The 22269-nt window shown below is 55.1% G+C and overlaps 9 protein-coding genes across 9 annotated transcripts; 7 read left to right on the top strand and 2 right to left on the bottom strand.

Moving 5' to 3' along the window:
- Nucleotides 1-712: 712 nt before the first annotated feature.
- On the top strand, nt 713-2437 carry INS49_002172 (uncharacterized protein; the record flags this gene model as incomplete). Its single annotated transcript, XM_043162986.1, has 4 exons — nt 713-1186; nt 1233-1656; nt 1719-1776; nt 1828-2437. The coding sequence occupies 4 exons, from the start codon at nt 713-715 to the stop codon at nt 2435-2437; spliced, it is 1566 nt and encodes a 521-aa protein (XP_043031492.1).
- A 2109-nt stretch (nt 2438-4546) lies between these two features.
- INS49_002171 (uncharacterized protein) lies at nt 4547-7193 on the top strand (the record flags this gene model as incomplete). The annotated part of the gene is made up of 7 exons (XM_043162985.1): nt 4547-4560; nt 4620-4793; nt 4855-4931; nt 4984-5064; nt 5123-5197; nt 6448-6457; nt 6521-7193. 7 exons carry the CDS (start codon nt 4547-4549, stop codon nt 7191-7193), a joined length of 1104 nt encoding a protein of 367 aa, XP_043031491.1.
- A 1467-nt stretch (nt 7194-8660) lies between these two features.
- On the bottom strand, nt 8661-10340 carry INS49_002170 (uncharacterized protein; the record flags this gene model as incomplete). Its single annotated transcript, XM_043162984.1, has 5 exons — nt 8661-8747; nt 8911-9313; nt 9376-9437; nt 9487-9712; nt 9766-10340. The coding sequence occupies 5 exons, from the start codon at nt 10338-10340 to the stop codon at nt 8661-8663; spliced, it is 1353 nt and encodes a 450-aa protein (XP_043031490.1).
- Nucleotides 10341-10884: 544 nt separating this feature from the next.
- INS49_002169 (uncharacterized protein) lies at nt 10885-11989 on the top strand (the record flags this gene model as incomplete). The annotated part of the gene is made up of 4 exons (XM_043162983.1): nt 10885-10888; nt 11294-11478; nt 11587-11763; nt 11831-11989. 4 exons carry the CDS (start codon nt 10885-10887, stop codon nt 11987-11989), a joined length of 525 nt encoding a protein of 174 aa, XP_043031489.1.
- An 858-nt stretch (nt 11990-12847) lies between these two features.
- On the bottom strand, nt 12848-15275 carry INS49_002168 (uncharacterized protein; the record flags this gene model as incomplete). Its single annotated transcript, XM_043162982.1, has 3 exons — nt 12848-14155; nt 14378-15158; nt 15256-15275. The coding sequence occupies 3 exons, from the start codon at nt 15273-15275 to the stop codon at nt 12848-12850; spliced, it is 2109 nt and encodes a 702-aa protein (XP_043031488.1).
- A 600-nt stretch (nt 15276-15875) lies between these two features.
- INS49_002167 (uncharacterized protein) lies at nt 15876-16589 on the top strand (the record flags this gene model as incomplete). The annotated part of the gene is made up of 1 exon (XM_043162981.1): nt 15876-16589. One exon carries the CDS (start codon nt 15876-15878, stop codon nt 16587-16589), a length of 714 nt encoding a protein of 237 aa, XP_043031487.1.
- A 423-nt stretch (nt 16590-17012) lies between these two features.
- Nucleotides 17013-17592, top strand: INS49_002166 (uncharacterized protein; the record flags this gene model as incomplete). The annotated part of the gene is made up of 2 exons (XM_043162980.1): nt 17013-17082; nt 17162-17592. 2 exons carry the CDS (start codon nt 17013-17015, stop codon nt 17590-17592), a joined length of 501 nt encoding a protein of 166 aa, XP_043031486.1.
- Nucleotides 17593-18635: 1043 nt separating this feature from the next.
- INS49_002165 (uncharacterized protein) lies at nt 18636-19866 on the top strand (the record flags this gene model as incomplete). The annotated part of the gene is made up of 4 exons (XM_043162979.1): nt 18636-18794; nt 18918-19005; nt 19113-19792; nt 19861-19866. The coding sequence occupies 4 exons, from the start codon at nt 18636-18638 to the stop codon at nt 19864-19866; spliced, it is 933 nt and encodes a 310-aa protein (XP_043031485.1).
- A 53-nt stretch (nt 19867-19919) lies between these two features.
- INS49_002164 (uncharacterized protein) lies at nt 19920-20837 on the top strand (the record flags this gene model as incomplete). Its single annotated transcript, XM_043162978.1, has 1 exon — nt 19920-20837. One exon carries the CDS (start codon nt 19920-19922, stop codon nt 20835-20837), a length of 918 nt encoding a protein of 305 aa, XP_043031484.1.
- Nucleotides 20838-22269: the final 1432 nt, after the last annotated feature.

Genomic DNA, 22269 nt, shown 5'->3' with positions numbered 1-22269 from the left:
AGGAGGATAAACGGTCCGCAGAGAATGACTCTCAGACAAGGAAAAGCAGCACTCTTTCGCTGAAATTACATCTCATCCCGCACAGGAGCTTTGAGCGTCGGCCCCCGAGCAGATTTCGAAGTGTGGTCGCACTCAACGATTTGATATCGAGGACGTAGACCTTTACTGTGTTAGTACCGCGATGAGCGTTGTTTGAAATCCAAACAATATCAGAACAATATGACGATACACAGAAACATATTGCCGAAACCTCGGCATACCGCGAGACTCGGCTTAATCGTGCGGCCTGACGTTCCGTAGCTGCTGGACGCGCACCAAATCCGGCAAGCTGTGACATTCGTTGAGCTACGACTGACGACGAGGCGTTCGAGCTATGGCTCCTACATTACCTTGAGAATTTAGCAAATTCAGTTGGCACGACGAAATTGAAAGCTTTAGAGTAATGCAGGAACAGCAAGACAAACCATGGGTGTCATACAAGATATTCTGACCGGGACCGGCAAATGCAGCCCCCCAAATCGCGCCACGCTGTTGATAGCTCTCGGAGTCATCGATGACTCCCACACGAGAGTTCCTACTTCCTTATTACCCTCCGCCCTTGGATTTCAAGTAGTCCGTTTCCGATCTTCGCTCACGACTTAAATTCCAAGCCTCCTGTTTCTCACCTTCAAACAATATTTATCAAACAGGTATCAGGATCTGTACAGGAATCATGGCATTACGATCCATGTATATCCCCTCATCTCCCTTCCTTATCAACGAAAGCCCCTTCTATAGCACTGTCGCTCTGGTTCTGGTATCCCTCGTCTCCTTTGCCATTAACCGTCTCTTTTTCCATCCCTTGTCCAGATTGCCAGGTCCAATTCACCTCAAACTCACAAGTATCCCCCTATTATGGCGCTCATACGAGGGCAAGGAAGCGACCCATCTCACCTCCCTGTTCCGCCGCTTCAACACACCCATCCTGCGCATCGGCCCGAATGAAGTCCTCATCGCCGACGGCGCCGCCATCGCGCCCATCTACAGCTCCAACGGCGGCTTTCACAAGGCGGCCTGCTACCGCAGCTTCGACTTCGACGGGTTCCCCTCCCTGTTCTCGGCCCTGGACAGGGCCCACCGCGCACCGCGGGCGAGGAGCGTACAGCCTCTGTTCGCGACGGCGAGCCTGAGGAAGGGCGAGGAAAGGGTTCGCAGCCGTGTCCAGGGGGCTTGTGGACAGGCTTCGGCGCGAGAGGGATGCGGCCAAGAAGCAGGGCGGGAGGGTGGACGTGCTCGACGCGGCGAGGCGGGCGGGCGTCGATACGGTTACGGCTTATCTTTTTGGTGTCAATTACGGGGGTATCGGAGAGGCTGAGAGGACTGAGGAGAAGGCGGAGGGTAAGCTGAGCGCGAGCGAGTTTGTGAATGCGTTTGTGGCGGTGGGCCGTTTCTTCTTCCTCCCGACTTGGGCTTTCGTGGCGCCGGAACAAGTGACGGCTTATCTTTTTGAGACCGAGGACACAAAAATCAGCTTCGATAGCGTGCAGGTCTTTGTCGAGAGGCTGGTGGATGAGGCAAACGTGGAGGACGAGACATACCAGGCGCGGATGCTGAGGGCTGGGCTGAGCAGGGAGGAGGTTGCCGCGCAACTGAAGGACCTCATGTTCGCCGGGACAGGTGAGTGCTACGCTGAGGATGACTGCTTCGCTTTCAAATCATCACTGACTTGGTTGATTTAGATTCAAGTGGGATGAATTTGAGCACGTTCTGCTGGCAGCTGGCGAAACACCCTGAGATGTGAGTATGCAGATCAAAGCCGGAGGGGGCAAGGGTTGACGCAAGAAACAGATACGCAAAGGTCAAGACAGAAGTCCTACAGGCGAGGCAGAACGACGCTGGGTACGATCCATCCTCGCTCTTTTACCTCCGTGGCTGTATTAGAGAGACTCTCCGCCTCAGTATGGCAAATCCGACGCGGCTCCCAAGAGTGGTTCCCGAAGGCGGGTGGGTCTTCACACCGTCAGCGGACTTCTCCTTCACCAGCAAGGGACGCGCAGGTGATATACAGCAGAAAAAGTTACAGAGGTCGTACTATCTTCCGGCAGAAACGCTTGTCTCGGTGCAGACTCACACAATGCATCACAATCCCGCAGTTTTCACAGATCCCCACGAGTTCAAGCCGGAGAGATGGCTTGAATCACCACCAGAACAGTTGGAGAAGATGAGCCGCGATTTCATGCCATTTTCACTTGGCAGCAGAGCTTGCATCGCCCGCAATATGGCCATGATGGAACTGAACATGGCGTGCGCCGCGATCCTGGAGATTGAAGTGCTCGATGGGGCAACAAACGTGGGGGATGAGATCGAGATTCTCGAGTGGTTCAACAGCAAGGTCCGGGGCGAGCGTATAGAAATCAAGTACGAATCTGTACAAGAACTACTTGACATACGTAGGTAAATAGACATTGGTTAAAAGACAAGAGAGTACGCAAAAGCTCACTCAGTCGTTTTCAGAGGCTCAGAGGCACGTCGATGCAGCCCTTGCACGAGGGCACTGCACTAGTTGATCAGTCGTCAGCAGTGCAATACCGGCACATATTGTGCAACTCTAGTAGTCGCCGAGCCTAATTGTCAATTTCATCAGGGTCGCCGTACCAGGGTCAGAGTCCATGCCCGTAGGCTAACAAATCTGATTTTTGGTCCGTCAGGCTTTGCTTTTTGTCATCGCGTCCGCTCTCATCTTGCGCAACAATTTTCGTCCATCTTGACAAGGCTCTAGAAACGACTCGTCCTTGTGGTCTTTCCATGGCTCCCTCCCGCCATCGATGTTCCATTGCTCCCAGTTGTGTAGCATAACATTAACTGCAGTCCATCAGCTAGTTCCGAAGAGGACCACCCATCTCTGAGGAGAAAGTCTGAGATATGAAATTGCTTGTCAAAAGAACAGGCAGATGCGGACGATCAAAGAGAAGCGGGAAAATTGAGGTGAGCGGAAATGCGAGAAGAGAAGTTGCAACAAGAGGAAGAAGCCAGGAGGAAACAAATGGCCCATCATGCAAATGGGCGAGAAGGACTGGTGAGAGATGCTTCTCGGAACCCAGCAGCACTATCTGTCACACCGACTGTTGTGGCTAGTTACGCCACCTGCAGAAAACCCAAGGGTCCAATTCATTGGCTCGCTCCCCACTCATTCTCACAGAACAGGCAATGAATCGGCCGGCCAAACACATGACCTGGAGGCTCAACCAGGGGAGGTACCATCCACGCCGCGACGAACTTTGCTTCAGATTCCGCGAATTACATCCCATTGAGTGTAGACGACACCTGGCTTGATGCCTGCAGAGGGGGAGTTGCCCGGAATTTCAAGATCCGAAAGGGTGCTGTGGATGACCTAGTAGTCCATTGATTGATTGATTTGCCGCATATGCATTTGTACCTAGAACTGCATCATATCTGATCGGGAAGTTAATGCTTGTAAGGCCCTGTCACAGCAAGGATGAAAGATCCAACGTTGACACTGTTATAGTCCCGAGGGAGGAAGACCATTCACTTTCTAACTGCATACCTTCTTTCATTGAATTCCTAATTGCGTGTCGTAGGCTGTGGGTGACCAGTGCCCTTGTGAAAGCACAGAATCCACATATAGCTTTCTCTAGCAGTGGTAGTACTAATTTGCTAAATGCGAGACCCCCTTAGGATATCAACAAATCAAGGAAAATTAGTCACACTCAAATCAATGTAGGAATGACTGAGGTTTCCAGAAAACTCTACCCAGATAATTTCCATGCGAACTTTGACTTCGAGAGAAACAAATTTGGCTACCTGATCAATAATTTCAGTCTGTTGAACCAGATGCCACGAAGCCATGCTGATCAGCAGTCTCCACCCCAGTCACTCTTTGCGTGTGGTTAACCATTACCTTGTTTAGCGCTTTCCAATGCAAATTCGAGGAATGTAATGGAGTGACTTGGAGGTCTGATTTTGCTAATTTGGGCTGTCTGTTGAACCGTACACCCCCACCGATGCGTTCATGTACCAAGGTATATAGACGAGGATTTTGTCACATAGATCTTGTGCGCCCAAGCACATCTTCCGTTGCTTCAAATTTCGTGTTTGTGTATTTACCAAGGAAAGCAACTCGCCTTTTCTTCGTACCCCTTCTGAGACTTGTTCCCAATTTCGATATAGTACATTGCCATACTTGCCTACTCACACTCACAGTCACCGGTCAAAATCCTTTATCCTCTGAACTACCTCCCGTCTCCCAATGCAGCACAGACAAGTCTCATTGAGAAGTTTGTCAAGGGCCTTGAATCGTGTCTGGGTGTCCCGAGAACAGAAATTTCGCTAGCTGGACTCTGGAAACAGGATCTACCCGACGGTTTGGAGCACAGTGATATCGTGGAGGACTTACATCTTGTATGTTAATATGTTGTCCGTTGTAGAGCTCTACTGAACATAGGCAGGCTGGAGGCTACCCGTACTGTCGGGACTTCTACTACGATCTCACCGGCTTTAGGGATGCGTAGCGCAGGAATACGGAAAGCCTCCTTTCGTTCATCATGCGATGCGTTGGCAGTGGTATGTCAGCCCATTTGAGCCAGGCATAAATGACAGACTTGGACTGACTCTTGCGACAGGGAAATTTCGAAGACCATATCCCTCGAAGAAGGGAACAAGTACTGGCGTCGATCCGGAATCTACCGCAAGTGGCTCCTTGAAAGCGTCTTTGATGCTGAGTCAAAGACCGTCGTGACCATTATGGTCTTTCCGATTGAGGTGGGAAAGCCAGACTACCGTGAAGCCGAGCTTCCGTAAGTCAACATCGTGCTGTCACACTCAGGCGCGGCAGGGTACTTACGAACTTTGATACAGGCCACTGGCAATCCTGCCTGGATCTGCATCACTGAACATGTCTCCTATGATGCGAGCACCTGAGTTGACGGCCCCTGGTATTTCCACCCACCATTGCTTGACGTCGATATTAGCTAACTCAGTCTCAAGTCGGCGACATCCACTATAATTCATGGGTCACCCAGCGGCAAGAGCCTTTGCCCATTGCAGTCTCTGTCATTGGGGCTCCAGGTGTCTTCAAGGTGACACAGCGTTTTCAACGAACTTAAGTTGCTAATTAATTCAATAGGCAAAGACCTGATTCTTGCAGATCTGATATCCAAGGGCTTGAAGGGCGCAGGTCTCCCCACCCAGGTCAAGACCGGTGGGTCGATTTTGGGGGAGCATGCATGTTCGACGTGTGCCGGAGGAGGATGCCTGAGAGGCAGGTTTTTTTTTTTGTTGGACCATTTGACCATAGACAATCACGTTTAGAAGGCCAAATCAATTGATTTAAGCTGACCTTGAAGTTGAGTTCTGTTCCAGTGAAGGTCAATCCCAGATGCAAAACCAGTCATCACGATACAGGAGAGATGGTTGGATCATTTACGGCCCAAAAATGCACATCAGGCGCTGTCGACTTGCACTCATCGCTTCCTGTTTCATCAATATTTTCCCGAGCCTCTCACATCATGTTCCTGACAATTTGCTTCCGAAATATTGGCGGGTCTGACTGTAAGCCGGGGGTGAATCGTGGATGCATTTAAGAACGCGTTGCAGACCCCGGAGAACGCGCCACCGCTGCAGAAGCTGCAGAAGTGCCGCAGCGTCTGGCTGCTTGCGTAAGCAACGCCCGGCCCCCAGCCATGGCTGCAGTAAGGATTCTCGCCCCCTTGCCTCCCACCCTGACCGGCCTGTAGGGACCCCTGTTGCTCATTAAAACTCAGGTCTCACACTTGGACCGATGAGTCTTTGCCTGACCGAGCGCCCGCCCAACCAGCAGCCCGCCCTGCGTTCACAGCCCCGCAAAACTCAGTCACGTGCGTTGGCGTCGGTATCGCGCAGGGATCTAGAGTGACATTTTCTGGACGCGACTGGCTAGCAACCTTATCGCGACTGGCCTGTGCGATCACCAACCCGGATGCACCTGGGACACTCAGCGCTGATCGAGCCTGATGCGGGCGTCGCCCCGAGCCAGAGTATAAATGCCATGGCTGCCTCCCGCTCTGCCTTGCAGGTGCGAGAAATCCCCCTTCCTTTCCCTTCCGTTTGCCTTGCTGCCTGAGGTAGGTCGCTTCTCTCCATCCATCCATCGTTCCATCTGAGTCCGTTCTCTTGTAATCCATCTTTTCCCATCTTTTCTCAATCGGCGCCATCTTCATCCTGCTTTAATCGACAATTTCCATCGTTCATACCCGAAAAATCACAACACTATTCAATGAGACCAGAGAGGAGGGAGGGCCAACATGTTCTCTCGGGGAAACTCAACCAAGCAGAGCTTTTCCAAGAGCTCAAAGTATGGCAAATCTAGCTCTTCGTTCAGCCGCGAGGCCGGTGTCTCGAAACGTCGCCATGAACCCCGTCGGCGACCAACCACGGCCACGAGTGCATCAACTGCTGACTCCTCACCAACAGTTGGGTCAAGGTCAGTGTCATCTCAACACAACCCTTACAATGTCATTCATTCTGACATGAATCTCGCTCACAGCGGTGTCAGCCCCATCGTCACGCTCGTCATCGGCCACGAGCAGCGCATCTTCGCTGCTCACGAAGACGTCCTCTGCAACTCACCATACTTCGCCAACGTCTTGAAGGGCCAGTATGTTGAGGCCTCGACCAAGCGCATCGCCCTTCCCGACGAGTCCCCCGAGATCTTCTCCTCGGTCCTCGAGTACATGTACAAGGGCGACTACTACCCCCGTCTCGTGCACAGCAAGCGCCGCAACTCCTGGGAGATCGAGCAGACATCCGACGGCGGCGGCCGCAGCTCCATCGAGTCGACCATCTACCACCAGGACGCCAGCGGGCCCCTGCTCAAGGACACGGTCATCTACTGCGTGGCGGACAAGTACGGGCTCGAGGAGCTGAAGCGGGTCGCCCTGCGGAAGCAGGGGCTGCAGACCGGCATCCAGTGCAGCACCATCCTGGCTTCGGCGCGCTACGCCTACGCCAACACGCCCGACTCCGACTCCAAGCTGCGGGCCCACTACCTCGCCCTCATCATCCGCAGCCGCTCCACCTTCAAGCGCAGCGGCACGATGCAGCTCGAGATGTACAACGGCGGCAGCCAGCTCTTCTTTGACCTGTTCGTCGCGCTGTGCAACCACGTCGATGATGTCTCCAGCACGCAGACCACCCCTCGAAGCAACCGCTTCATCTAGACTGGATTTCGAGTGTTATTTCTCATTGCTTTTCTTTTTATTTCAAGTCTCATCTCCTCTGTCATCTTTCTTGGATTGCGTACCCATCTCACTCCTGGAAAACTATCAAAAAAGAATACCCCTCAGCATCATGTCACTGGCTGGAATTAATGCGCAATGCTTTTCTTTCCTAGGATTTGTTTCCCGTCCGTTGCTTTTCCGTTTTTCGATTTTCCTGCTGCTTACTGCTTAGCGAGAGGATACGGACATCTCGAGGACCCTAGACAGGCGAGAGTGCAAGGAGTTCGGCGCTATCAGACTTTTGGCTTCATATTTCTTATTGATGCCCTCGATATCGTTCACGACGACATGTATTATTACAACTTTATGACGGGCCTGGCACGATGGAGTGTGAAAGCCCTTTGATGACTTGTTCTAGATTTCAAGATTCGGACCTTCATGTCCTGCCGTCGGGTATTATTGTGGCAACACCGCAACGGCCACTGTTGGCTGACGGTAGGGCTTTTAGGAGGAAAACAGGTTATGCTCTGAGAGCAGGAGGAGTAAATCAAACGGGCAAATTGGAAGCGACACCAAAAGTATTACTGTATAATTCTAGCCACTCGTTCACAAAATAGTTGTTCTGGTGTGTATCCCGCAGCAAGTCAAGGATGATCGGGGTTGCCAGGGTTTACAATTAAATCTGCTTCTCATCACTGTAGCTGGCTCACAAATCCCCGCAGGAGCTCGCGAACGTTGAAGTGAAAACCGCAGGGTTCGTTAGTTGAAACCAACAGAGTCCCGGCCAGGTTAACACGAAGGACATGACGGGCTCGGGATAACATTTGCCGTGATTCGCTGATGTGACAATGGAGTCCTGTTGGGAAGAAAAAGTCCAAGTCGTCCGTAGTCTTCCGTTACAAAAGAGCCGCGTAATGACTCACGCGATAAGGACCGAGTTAAAGTGGTTGCATGCAGCCCTTGCCCATCCCCGCTCGTTCCCGTTCACGCGCGTTCACACCGATGTGAATGTCCATGCCGGACAGTCAGGGGTAGTCCGCCAGGATGGTGAGTTCTGGAGCAGCATTCAGGGGAAAATTAAAGCAAAACAACCACTTGGGGCAACTCAATCGAGTATCGTTGTTGGCTCGTGGGTGCATTGGCTTTCTTACTCCATGTGAGACTTCCGGCTTCTAGGATTATCTCCACGCCTCTGCATCAAGTCCTGCGGCAAAAGCCCACGACCGTGCCTCCGCTGAGGGAATTCCTGGTCCATTTTGCAGGAACGAGCAACGATACGACACCAATAATGGTCACACAGGTTAGTCAAGTCGGCGCACCTCCATCAGTGCTTGAAACCCCGCCTGTCACGCTGATGGACACGTAAGGGTCGGAGCAGGCAGCCCTCAGTTGTCCATCATCAGACCTGATGGGGTGACCGTGAAAGTGGCAAAAGGAGCAAGTGGCTGCGGGGTGTTTGTTGTTTCTTCAGACACCTGTGTTCGGGAACGCGTCGTTCTTTTTGCTCAGCACCACGAACTGTGCTGAGCGGGCTATGTAACCCTTCATGAAACCCTACAGTGGATGACGGTGTCAGTTGAGTGCTATTCCAGGTGATGCGGAACGCAGGGTGGCAGAATGCCGATGCGCAAAAGGCAACGAACGATGACGAGCTTGCTAAGCGCAGTGCACGTGATTGCTTCGCCTCACAAGGCAGCACACCAAGGTGTCGACTCACTTTGTAGATCATGTTAGCGAGCAAGCACTCGACTTCATCCGAGTCAACCTGCTGCTTGCTGCTCAAGCTAATGGCGGCCGTGAACTCGGCGATAGGGATTCGTGTCCGCCGGGTGGGCGGATCTACGTCTGGAACCGTTCCGCCTGCAATGAAGACCTTCCGCAACAAATTCCGGAGACAAGTATCATGAGACCGTTCAAGGGGAAGATAGATCCGGCGTTTGACAAATTCGTCCTCGCCCTCCTTCAGTGCCTGGTCAAAAGCGTACAGGTCGCCCCTCTTTATGCACTGGGCCAAGGGCAGGAACAGCTTCTGCAGCCGGGGATAAGGGTCCAAGAGGGCGTGGGTCGGAAGGGTCTGGGTGGTGAGTAGGTGACAGGGAATGAGATAGGTTAGAATTAGCCTGAACTCTGGTCAGAATATGTAATTTTGTGGTACAGTCGCACGCTCTTTGATTTGACTCACTCCTTGTTCCTCTGTGCATCTTTGTGGCAGAGAGCCAACGCCTCTGCTAAACGCTTCTCGGCCTGCTAAGTAGTCAGCTTCAGCTCTAGCTGGCAAGTTTGACGGTCTCACCTCCACGTAGTTTTCCTCAAGGAAGAAGAGGACGCCCTCGTAGTACTTGAAGGTGACTTGCTGGGACTTTGGAAACTGATCCAGCTGGGGCATGTTTCCTTGGTATGCGTGGAGATTCTTCAGAATCGTCCTGGAAAGCCTGGCCTTGTTGAGCTTGAAGTACGTCTTGAAAAGCAGATTGATGATGTAGTAGATGGCCCATTTCCTGGATTCTTGAATGGGTGCCCTGTCCAAAGTCAGTGGCGATCGAACACTACACCTCCGTCGACATATACGCACCGGTCGGTGAGGCAGAGAGAGAACAGCCCGTTCAGATGGCGCGCACACTCCTCCAAGGTTTGATGGGCTTCCATTTCTGGATCAAAATCATCACCCAAATTCGCGGCTCCAGAGTCCGCCGCGTTTAAGCCTCGCTCATCGTCTGCCTTGATGGCGAACACTCTCAGGTACTTCCCAGCGGTATAGAGACATGGTATCGTCCAGGCTTCGAAGCCGAATTCTTGATAGCCGCGTTTGAGGAACAGGGTCATGTCTTTCCAGGCCTGGTACACACTGGTCCAGGACGGCTTACCGGGAGCCACGATGTCGCCTTGAACCGCCAGGATGGCACCCACGGCTGTCCAGTAGGACAAGTAGACGTCAGTCCAGGCATCGATCTCCTGATTCGAGACTTTGAGTGGCGATGGTCCATTCTTAAGGTTCCGCCGTATATAACCCCGCGCATCGTTGTGGTTGGTGCTCTTCCATATGATCTTCAGGGTTTCTGCAGGCAACTCTGGTGACAGGGTCTGAGCCAGCTGGTAGCCGTTGCCTTCCGCCGTCGCAGTGCTGAAGTCTTGGAAGATGAAGTCCATGATTGGACTGCCAACTGCTGTGCAGGTCCAAAAAACCACAAGTCTGAGTGAGGTACTGTGCAGTCGATGCTATTTCAAGAAGGGACAGTCTCGTAATTGAGGTTGGTGTTCTTTGTTGCATCGAAAGTCGCTCACTTGTTTGTTTGTTTCCTACATACAACTTGAGCACTGATTGATCCCTGGCCAAAGGTGAGAGAGCTGACCATTAGGGAGACAGTTAGGCTGGGCAGGCAGGTACCCAGGAAGCCTGCTATGACAGCTGGGCCGCAGCTGGCGCAGCTGGCAAAGAGCTACCCATCCCCCCTTGCAACATTTCTGCCTCGCCGCTCAGGCGACAGGGTGGGTCCGGAAGCCACCAATCAGTAGTCCGGGCACCAAACCACAAATCTTTGAATTGCCTTGATGAAATTTCTCAACTTTGCCGGGCACCACCTTCAACCCTCAGTCAACCACTAACCCCCGACACCACGACGGTACATTCAATCAAAGTGAGCTTTCCCAGCGACATCGCTGCCGCCCGATTATACTAACATCAATTGCGCAGATGGGTAAGCATCATTTCCGCGCCGTTGCAACGAAATCTGGGAGCGAAGTAGAGGCCGAAACCGAGCGACACCCACGAGGACAAGCGACAACCAACGATACCACTGAGAAGAGCTAGGACAGCACAGGGCGGATACGAATGATCACATTGAATTTGGGGCAACACCGACCGCTAGTTCTACACAGTCTCGCCAGCAAACCGACGTGATGCCAATTTGGAGGAAACGCGCAAACGCTCAGAAGTTGGATTGCATTTTGAATGGAATTGCCAGGTCGACGACAATCACGCGAACACCACTCACACCTCTCGCCAACACCCAAGCTCGACTCTCGCTCCAGATTTCACGCCCCTTACCGATTCGGCTCGAATCCACTCGACTATGTCGGCTTGCTAACATGACTGCGATCAGGTCGTCTCCAGGAGTACCAGGTCATCGGCAGGCATCTGCCTACCGAGACCAACCCCACCCCGTCTCTGTACCGCATGCGGATCTTTGCCCCCAACGAGGTCGTCGCCAAGTCGCGATACTGGTACTTCATGCGCGGTCTCAAGAAGGTCAAGAAGGCCACCGGTGAGATCGTCAGCATCAACGTGGTATGTGTAATCACTGTGACCACGGGAAGAATATACCAGGCGACATGAGAAGAAGGAGAAGACAAGACTATATGAGAAACAGTGGCTCATGCGATTTTCGATTTACAGATCCACGAGAAGCACCCCTTGAAGGTCAAGAACTTCGGTATCTGGATCCGCTACGACTCGCGCTCCGGCACTCACAACATGTACAAGGAGTACCGTGAGATGTCCCGGACCGAGGCTGTTGAGGCTCTGTACCAGGACATGGCTGCCCGCCACCGTGCCCGTTTCAGGTCCATCCACGTACGTACCATTCTGCCCCGAGACTGACGGCCAGGAACGTCCAGTGATAAGCTGACAACTCAACTAGATCCTCCGTGTCGTCGAGCTTGAGAAGTCCGACGATGTCAAGCGCCCCTACATCAAGCAGCTCCTGACCAAGGACCTGAGCTTCCCCCTGCCCCACCGTGTCCCCAAGATCTCCACCAAGAAGGTCTTCAGCGCAAAGCGACCCTCGACTTTCGCCTAAAGTGGTGCCGAACGGTGACGGGTTTTGGTTTTCTCTGGTCGGTTGTGGAGAGCGAGTGGACGGGCCTTGGTAGTGACGGCAACAATGGACGAAAAGAAAAAGTCCGAAGGGTTTCCCCGGTGTTCATGGGGGTACGGCATGTCATTAGCATTTGCTCTAAAACGGTCACGAGCAAAAGGAATGGAATGAAATCCACAAAAAGAATGAATGAACACGCTCCATAGGCGCGCCATTGCACCTCCACTTGAAATACGGAGCACGATCTGGTTATCATGAGCTCGATCGTGAGTTACTGTGCCATCAAGCCACGAATCCTTGCAGTGTCGTTCGTTGCCTTTGAGTGGGAGAACGGACATTCGCGCCCGCAAAACGGATGGTACACCCGTACATCGCCAACACTAAACCACCACGCACACACCCAATTCACACGACCAATTTGCACACCCAACATCTATACATCTAATTAAAATACCTAATTAATATACTTATATACTTAGGTATATGAGTTAGGTGTATAAATTGGGTATGTGGGTGTTTGGTTTGTGGGTTTATGGGCATTATGAGTGTTGGGTGTGTTGGGTGTGTGGGTGTTGGGTGGGTGTGAATAGGTCTGGGTGATGTGCTCTGATGGCTATAGCTGTGGCGTGAGTGATGTATGGGTGTATTATCCGGTTTTGCAGGTGTGGATATCCGTTCTCTTGAGTGGGGGTTGAATTTACAGTATCCCTGGCTGTATTATATGACACTCCGTCCGCGGCTGTTCGCAGTGCCCTCCCCTGTATTCTTTCCCTCGCAATCTCGTAATCCAACCCTTAAGTGACAATTATACAAATACGTCGTAGCAGGACAACATACCCCTTATTTCCCCTCGCTACTTGGGGAGGTATGACCCTCCACATTGACGCTGGCGTCATTAACAAAATCGTTCCAATAGCTCCAGTCCATCAGGTCGAAGTCTTGACCACCACCGCCGACACCTACACCGCCACCATTGCCGATCATCGTGTCCATGGGCACGTCCGCAAGGTCCGCAAAGTCGATCGTCCACTGCTGATGGCTATTTTTCATGATAAAAGGCGACGCCGCTGATGGCATGTCCGGCATGAGCCCGAAGTCTTGCGACAGTGGGATGCCCGTCGGGCCGAGCGCGGTGGCGGGATTCGGCGGTGGCCTGCTTGCCCTTGCGGGAACGGACGGCGGTGTTGGCGAGTGAACGGGGGTACTTGCGGGAACGGCCTGGTGGGCCTGCCTCGCACGCGGGTGTGCTGTGTCTCTTGTCTGAGTTTGTGGCGGTGGCGGGTGTGTTGATTGCGCCTGACCTCCTAGAATGCCCTGCTGCCCGGGTTCGCTGATTCCAAGCTTCCTCATCTGGGCCTCGGCCCTCCTCTGTCTTGCCTGTTTGAGCAGCTTCCTTATCGGCCGCCATAGTGCGCCTTTCTTGGTGTCTGCGACCTTGTCGCTCCACGATGGCATGACGCGGTCAATCGTCTTCCACGCCCTGTCTACCATAGGCCCTTCCGTCTGCACGCAGAGCTCGGCCAGGGCGACTGCCAAGGGATGCCACGGGATATAGCCGTCCTGCCACCAGATGTACCTCTCGCGGAACTCCTCTGGGCTCATGGCGGCCGAGGAAGGCCCGCAGGCCTGTAGCTCCATGATGGCAACCGCAGTCTGGAGCATGTGCTCGCGGCTCACGCGAGGTTTGATGGTGGGTTGCCTCACTTGTAGAGGGTACTGGATGCTGAGCCAATAGACCAGCGATGATATACGCAAGACGGTAGCCGCATAGGACGCTTGGGGATGGCCCGGCTGGTCTGCGGCGGGAATGAGGAACTGAGCTTCTAGGGTCTTGATACGTTGGATGATGTCTTCTTCTGAGACCTGGGACTGGACCTGCGACCCAGGGACAGTGGTTTCGTGAGTGGCTTTGGAGAAGCGGCTCCTGGGCCCATGTATGTATAGGAAGAGCTTGGAGCAGTGGTATGTGCAGAGACTGAATGTAATGTCGGTGGGTCCTTCTTTTTCCAGCTGCGAGAGCGGGACGGTAGTCTGCGGGCCAAAGTCCTCGTCGTTGATGTTTGTTGGCGGTGACGTGTTGGTCTCCTCTTGCCTGATCATCGCTTCCGTACCACGATCTTGGGCAGCACGGACGTCGAGCATAATGATCTGTGACCACAGCCTGCGACGCATCTCTGCCTCGTAAGGGGAGAAGGCGGACCCATCGCCGTCACGATGAACACCGATGGCTTGCGCAAGGCGCAAGACCACAGCTACCAGCGCCCACGAGGCGCGAGATTCCGCATAATTGCGTAGACATGTCTACCCCAGAAAGTCAGTCGTTACCCCAGCCAGCTTGTGTAGAGCTCGCTGTATGTTGCTCAGACTCACCGAGTAGATCATAAAGGCTTGGAGTGTTTCCAACGACGTGCTATTCAGATAGTCCGCCCTTGCCAGGGCATGCTCTACCGCCTGCTTGTACTGCACAGACAGCACCCTCCGATCATCACCAAGTTGTTTCACGCAGCTGTCCGGCTGCATGCTTGTGACGGCGCCGAAATACATGGCGAAAGATAGGGCCTCTGTTGTCCGACTAAGCGGATGATCTGCTGGGTTCATTATGTATAAATCAAAAGTCTTTTCGACTGTCGGTCTGTGTAGTATCTTCATCAACGGGTCAACGTTGCGAAAGTATACATCACACAGTGTCCTCATGCGTGCGGGAGGAGGGTGTGATAATGCGGCCAACGCAGAAGCATTCCCCAAGACCACGGGTGGGCTTATGTTGTAATTGAGGCTGCCCTGATATTGAGACTCTGGCGAAGGACCGTCATTCTCGCCTTCGTCATCATCCTCATCATCGCTAGGCTGCTCCAGGGTCGCCTTGATGCCCTCAACCTCCCTGGAGAGGTTCGCCCAGAACTCGCCCGACACGTACTTGGCGGCGGGATCATCCCTCGAAACGGGCTGGGGGGTCGGGCACCTCTTTTGGGGGTTCCTGAGTTCAGACTCGGCCACCAGCCGTGCCGGACTTATCGCAGGCTGCGCAACGGCCTTGTCCGTGGCTTCGGCGGCGCTGCCCGGACGCACTGCGTCCACGGGCGGATGACCGGGGTTCGCGCTGACAGCGTCCGGGTCGACCTGACCGACGATGGCCTCGAGCTTCGCCAGCCTGTTAAGCAGCTCGTGGTTTCTATTTGTGCGCGGGCGTCTGTCCCTCTTGCGCGTCGGGAAGACACAGACAAGCCCGGCTCTTTGACAATGGGGACATGGGAAGACCTTGGTGCATTTGACTTTTCGCTGGCGGCAATTAACGCAACTCAGAGCGTGCACTTCTTTGCCGGCATCAGAGGCCTGGCGGGGCCCCGGAGACGCGCTCATCGTGAGCTGAGGGCTTGCAGATACAGGGTGAGGAGATGGACTACCGTGCCTTTAGTGAGTGGTCTACTAAGTCCCGCTGTTGACGTGACCAACGCCTTGAGGGCTGAGTCTTCAGAGTGTGCCCTGAACAGGGTGAGGAGATAAGGCTAAGTAAAGTGTTTGAAGCCACCTCCTAATCCGTAATGTAGATGGATGATGATGTCGTCCAGGCTGCACGGCCTCGTTTCCACGCTAGTAAAAACGGGCGAGACCCCTGCCCGTGCTGGCCCAGCTGGGTTACTTTCCCCCCAGCTGGAGACTCTAACAACACAATGTTGTATGAAATGGGTAGACAGAAGAGAAGCCCTGGTGAGTCACAATCCGGTAGGCCAATGCAGCTGAGCAATAGAATAAAATGACAGAAAATGAGAAGAGACACATAGGATGAGGGAGGAGCGAGGCAGTCGCCAACCTTTCAGACATTCGAAAGTTTTTCTTTCACCTCAAATTGCTGGTCAGACAACAAGTCATGCCCTCTCTTGTGCCCTACAAACCCGGGGATTGGGTCAGTGTCCGCACAACCCTGCCGACGCTTCCTCAAAGTTCGGGCCGCCCACACAGAACCACGCCGCGGCTCGTCTTGCGGCCGTTCATCCACTCCGACCTCGATGCCTTGTACACGCTTCGCCAGCAACCTCAGGTGATGCATTGGACTACCGCCGGGCGAGTCGATATAGACAGGGAGGAGGCTGCAAGGAAACTCGCGCTCTTCCTCCCGCCCAACGACACCAAGACTTTCAACTGCGCCATCTGCCTGAGGGATACAGGCGAGTTGATCGGCCAGGGAGGCGTGCATGCCTTTGAGCAGCCGCCTGACGACGCCGCCGCCGGGCCACAGCTCGGCTGGCCCGAGGTGGGTTATATGATCCGGAAGGAGCACTGGGGCAAGGGCATAGCTACGGAGTTCCTGGCGGCATTCTTGGACATGTGGACGCGCCTGCCCCGGGAGGGAGTGGTTGGGAGGAAGGTGACAGCCAGCTCGGTGGGTGCCGCTGGCGGGGCGGCGACGGTGGTGGATGAGCAGCTCGTGGCGGTCATAGACGCTGCAAATGGTGCGAGTCAGAAGATCCTGGAGAGGTGTGGGTTTGAGAGCTTCATGTCGCTCAGGGATGTCGACATGCGTGCTCCGGACAAGATGATTGACCTGGTCGCCTACCGATACTTTCCCAATGCCACAAGGTGACATTTGCAGGCACTGGTGGAGCGGAGGGGGGTGGAGGGGGGGATTCCAATGCTTTTTTGATTGTAAACAATCTTGAGCGCGAGACGTACATTTTGTGCACTGCAGGTCAGCTTCTACGACGATCAGCCTGTCGGGCTTGGGCGCTGTACTTCCTGCAAACTGCTTTGTTCTGTTGTATCGGACATTTTGGACAGGCCGTGATTCATCCGCAGCGATTGCTATGCGAACCGCCGAGTACTTACGTAGCTACCGAGCTAGGTAGCTAAGACGGCTCGGGCCAGGACGGCGATCCTTCGTCATTCCGTTGAGCACCGAGTCCGTTCCCGTATAAAGGGACCTGCTGCAAATTGTTTGGAGGCCGGATCAGCTGCACCCAATCCAGCGTCGTCAAGACAAGCCCAGACGAGATCAACAAGATCGAAAATGGCCGGCTTGCAGCCTACCACCATCCTCGCCGCGTCGGCGGGCATTCTCGGCTCTGCATGGAATTCGGGTAAGACCCCCACCACCCCTCTCGCGCAGACCACGGCTGGGCAGCGGTAAGCTGACTGGAGGACCGACAACGCACACAGGCGGGCAGGCGATGCTCTCGGCGCTTGCCATCCCGGGCCTGCTGTCGACCAGCTCGGCGGTGCCATCGCAGATCCTCGCGCAGCAGTGGGCAGGCATATACAACAAGGGCAAGGTGCTCGGCCCGCAGGTGGCGGCCGTCTCGCTGCTCGGCTACGGCTACCTGATGTACGATCGCAGCAGGCAGAGTCGCGGCTGGGGCAAGTACGTCGGGGCTGCAGCTCTCACGGTGGGCATTGTGCCATTCACCGTCTTCTTCATGGACGCAACCAACCAGGCGCTACTGGGGGTGGCGGCGGGCACGGCAGGCCACCTCAGCGCCGAGGCTGTCAGGGACCTGTTGGTCAAGTGGAGGGTGCTGAACCTCGTGCGATCGCTGTTCCCGCTGGCTGGAGCACTGCTCGGGCTGTACGAGCTGGTTGGGCCCTGGTGAGGAGCTGCTCACATGCGTGCTTACTGTACTATTACTGCCTGGCTTGGGTATCTGGGCCGCAAGAGAGTGGATGGTTCGCGCCGAAGATGCGACTTGCGGACCTACTCCCTGCTCTTTGGCCGTGGATTGTCCGCCCCAAAAATAATAGTCTGTGGTCCCCAGATCATTATCACAAAGTGAGGCGTCGTGTACCGGGCTGTGATTGCAAAGGAATGGCGGTGGACGCAGAGTATGGGATCATAAATGCTGGCCTAATAAATCGCAGTATGCCCAGGATGCCCAGGTGGGTGGGCCCCCCAGTATTCCCCGGAGTGTCCCAGCCTGGCTGGCTGGTCCGCCCTGTTAGTGGGCCTCGGGAGCACGGGTGGCCCCCTGTCCATCACCAGCAGGCCCCAGCCACCAGCAGCTGATGGATGCTGATGCCATCTCCCTGGGGCCGTCTCGATGAAGCTCTGCCGGCCCACCAGCCCACCTAACAACCTTCGAGCTGCACCTTGCTGCTGCACGCTGTCGCACCCAAGCCTTTGCCTAGGCAGTTAGGCACTGTTGACCTGCATGTCCAAGATTAGAAGCGGCGTCTTGTCGACCGCGGCCGGTCACTCGGTCAGTCGGCTGTCATCCTGACTCTTTTTTCTCTACCTACTCTGCTCTGCCTCTGTGCCTCTCTACCTCTGACACTGCCCAGGCCGTCAGCTTGCTGCTCGTCCCAAGCTTGAATATACCCTCTTCGTCCCATGTCGCCGCGGGTTGTTTGATGTCTCCCAGGCCTGCCGCCGCCAACCCGCTCCAGCACTTCCACCCTGACCCTGGGCCGCCCGATGACGCTGCTGTCAGATTGAAGGTGGAGGCCCTGTGTTTACACACACAAGACGAATTATACTCGCGCGCATTGTTCTCTCGACACATGCACATGCGTACATACATACATACATAGCTTAGCATCCATCGCACACTGACGGATCCGCGCCTGCACCCGCTCGCAACCCGCAAAACCCCCGCAACGGCCAGGCCAGGCTGATGTGAGCGACGCCATCGCCATCGCCATGGCCACCGCCGCCACAGCCTCGGAGCCCATGCCCAAGCCCATGCCCATGCCAAAGCCAGCTGTCGATGCGAAGGACTTCTACGGTTATCTCTACGAGGCCAACAAGACCCCGACCAAGGTCCTCGACGCCCTCTTGCGCGCCATCGCGCTGTACATTGTGAGTTGCGCTTGACGCTGGCTCCTGGTCTGCCCAGCAGCAGCAGCAGCCAGTCTAGTGTATTGTTGCCCCGCGCCGAACGGGTCAGGCCGCTAACAACACCCGCTTCGTCCGTCCTTGTAGATCAACAACATCGGCGACAAGCAGGACCAGACCCTTAGCCCTGCCAAGCTTGCTGCCTTCTACAAGGCCGTCGGCGGCGACTATGACCGTGAGCCCCTCTCCCCCGCCCACCCACGGCATGCCGACGTTGCGGCGACATGCTGAGCTGTGTCGCAACCTGTGTTTGCTGACCCGTGGCCGCCCTCCGGCCGCCAGGACTCTTCGTGAATGCTCCAAACGAGTCCATCTCCTTCATCTGGCAGGTCTTTGGCTGCCAGCACACTCTCCAGCCTACGGAAAATGACTACGAGGCACCCACCGTACCATCCCTGACCCCTAGGGGCTTCGTCCGCTGGCAGTCCATTCAGATCCTGCTCGAGCCTGAGGAGCATGTGCCCTACATAATGTTCGCGGTCAAGAATTGGGACCTGAAGAATCCCGACACCGGCGAGCCCTTCCCCAAGGACATCTCTGCCACCGCTTTCCCTGCCGCGCCGGATCCTGACATCACCGCATGGCATGCAGCCTGCGGCGAGAAGCTCCGCAAGGAGGCGACACCAAAGGCCTCGCCCAGGCCGACCTTCCCGTCTGCGGCCGATCGCATGAAGGACGCATACTCCCATGTCCCAGCGCCAGACTCAGCAGGCGGGTCAGCTGCCCGACCCAGGCCAGCGAATCTCGCATCCGATTACTTCAACCACCGCCCTCCGTTCTTCGCACATGTCAGCCCAGGTCACACGTCGCGATATCCGAGGGGCGCTCCTCTGCGCGTGTCCCCCGAAAGGATGGAGAGGGCCAGGAGGAACGGCTCTTCGGCAGAAGACATAGCTCGGGAAGAGCGCGCGCGGCGACGGTCCTTCTCGGACTATCCATCTCCCCAGGAGCAGTTTTCATCTGTACATCTGCACCCTGGAAGATCCGTCCCGCCGAGGCGGCATTCTCACCCTCGACGGGGCTTCAGCAGCGATGATTCAGGGTCCGAAGCTGACATGAGTCCGCGGTCGAGACGGGGTTCTGGACACCATGCTCCTCCGGCCCGCGGTCCCAAGGTCGCAACACGATACGCGCACGTCGCGGACTCTGCCACGCCTTCCCCGGGGCATTCCACCGCTCGTACCCGGCGGGTCGCCCGCGGTCCAAGTCCCTAGCCTCAGGGCGGACAGGGCAGATGGCGGAGTCAAGATACGACCCGATGGTCGAGATTCCCCGGTGCAAAGCGGCAGGAGGAAGAGCGCGGCGCCATTCGAGGGAGCAAAGGACTGGGCTAAGGATAAAATCGATAAATTCTCCACCATACTCCCGATAGGCTCGGACAAGCCGCCTCGGCGTAACATAAACAGCAGCGGAAGTGGCACCATACCCATTGACCGGATCGACCGGCTCTCAAAGGACAGCCTTCCTGGCGCCTCGAAAGTGAGCCGCAGTTGGTCGTACGACGACCAGAGTGCTTCCGACTCAGAGGAGCGAGATCGGCGCCGGAGACGGAGGCTCCGGGAGCGGGAACGTGATCGTCGAGACCGCGAGAGGGATGCATACGAACGAGACCGGGACAGGCCGCCCCGCCGGAGCAGGGACGCGCCGCCAGAATGGGACGACGTTGACCCGAGGGAGAAGCCGCGGAGCAGGAAGGAGAAGGAGGCGAGGTATCTGCGCAGGCCGGAGAATCCGCGAAGGACGAGCAGCCATGCTGACGTGGACAGATACAGGCATGAGGCTTTTGACCTGCGGGATCGGGAAAGGTATGGTGCTGAGAGGGACAGGAGGCGGAGGGGAGGGAGCGGATACGAGGACAGGGACAGGGACAGGGACAGGGACAGGGACAGGGACAGAGATAGAGACAGAGATAGAGACAGGGAAAGGGAGAGGGCACCTAGTCCGGAGATCAAGGGCGTCAGTGGCCGGAGGTACCCTACCGAGCCGGCGTGGGGCCAGGATGAATGAGGTAGGTCTGTGGAAGTCTTGGACAAGTCTGATTTGGATATACACGGACATGAATAGCCCAAGCACAGAAACGAAGCGGGTGACGAGTCATTATCATTACGATCGACGACGACAACGATGACCATGAACGGCGAAAGATGGAGGATGAGAGACAGGACAAGGATTTTCAGAGCGCGCTGCTATAATTGTATTACGGAGGGACTTAATAATTTCTGGCATCTCCGCCTGGTGATGGGCCGGCATGGGTAGCGTTGGGGGACCTACATGTGATCAACACAACTTCTTCTCTTTGAGACGGCTTTGGAAGATGTCATATGCAAGAAAGCGTTCGCTGGGCGTCGGTGGACTTGGCCATCTCCTTACTACTATATAGAGACCAATATGCTTTTCTAGCCAGCTGGTGCCTAAAGCGATTTTGTCTGCCGGAATAACAAAGTCATCAACTTATTTCGCTGGGTTGCACGTTAGTACTCCATGCAACGTATTCGCAAAATAGGTTTGGTGCCTTGGCAAGCATAGCTGCTTTAAGAGCCCCGTATGGTCGTGTTGGTTTCTGCATATATTAGGCTCATAGTGTCTACCCGCACGAGTGTAGTGATTCGATGCCTACAGTCTATCCACATTCCGATATGCTGATTCTCCTATGTGATGTTTGCCATGTTGATGGTTCTTTTTGCCTTGGCATCACATTTTGCCACGGCGTGTTCACTTCACGGTTACCTTACCTACCGCCAAGGATGGTGACCACAACCATGCTCACTTTTCTGACGTGCTGAAATGATGGTCACGTTGTGCGAGGTTCAGTTGGATCGCTGGTTGGCTCATAGCTCATGTGCGGCTCGCTTCGTGGAGTGGTATCTGCCTCCGAGGATTGCCCAGGTCTTAGGTTACAGGCACTGGTGTACATTGAAGCACCAGGTCTCCCTCTTTATCAGAGCGCCTTGGACACAAGTGCCTGCGCCAGCCGAGAAATACGATCAGGAGTTGACTTGCGATCAGCAATGATAAAAGCCCAGCTCACGGAAGTTCGTGTACTAGCAGATCTGAGACGCACCGACTCCAAACACATTATACCTGAGTGCCTATCTATAGCTTGGCCGAAGGGATAAAACCAACCTACCGGCAGGCAGGCAGTGAGCGAGTTGAGGCGCGGGACGACCCAACAGGCTGGGTGCGATGGGCCACCTGCATTGCATGAAATTGTCCATGTCTACGGAGCGCTTGTCAAGCACATGCAGCCGCTGGCATAGGCGGCTCGCACCTGGCCGTGGTTGTCTCCTCTCCGCCTGCAGCGTGGCGTCCCTCGTCCATCTCTGGAATGTTGGCGATGCCTGGGCCCACGTCCCGGGAGGTAATGGCAAGAGAACATCCCAGGCGAAGGCCTTGGCTTCTCAGTCATAGATGCATGGCATCTGGCACATGTGTATGTGAG

Source organism: Diaporthe citri (assembly GCF_014595645.1).
Source record: "Diaporthe citri strain NFHF-8-4 chromosome Unknown scaffold_1, whole genome shotgun sequence".
Taxonomy (NCBI): Eukaryota; Fungi; Ascomycota; class Sordariomycetes; order Diaporthales; family Diaporthaceae; genus Diaporthe; species Diaporthe citri.
This window is presented reverse-complemented; position numbering and strand designations above follow the sequence as displayed.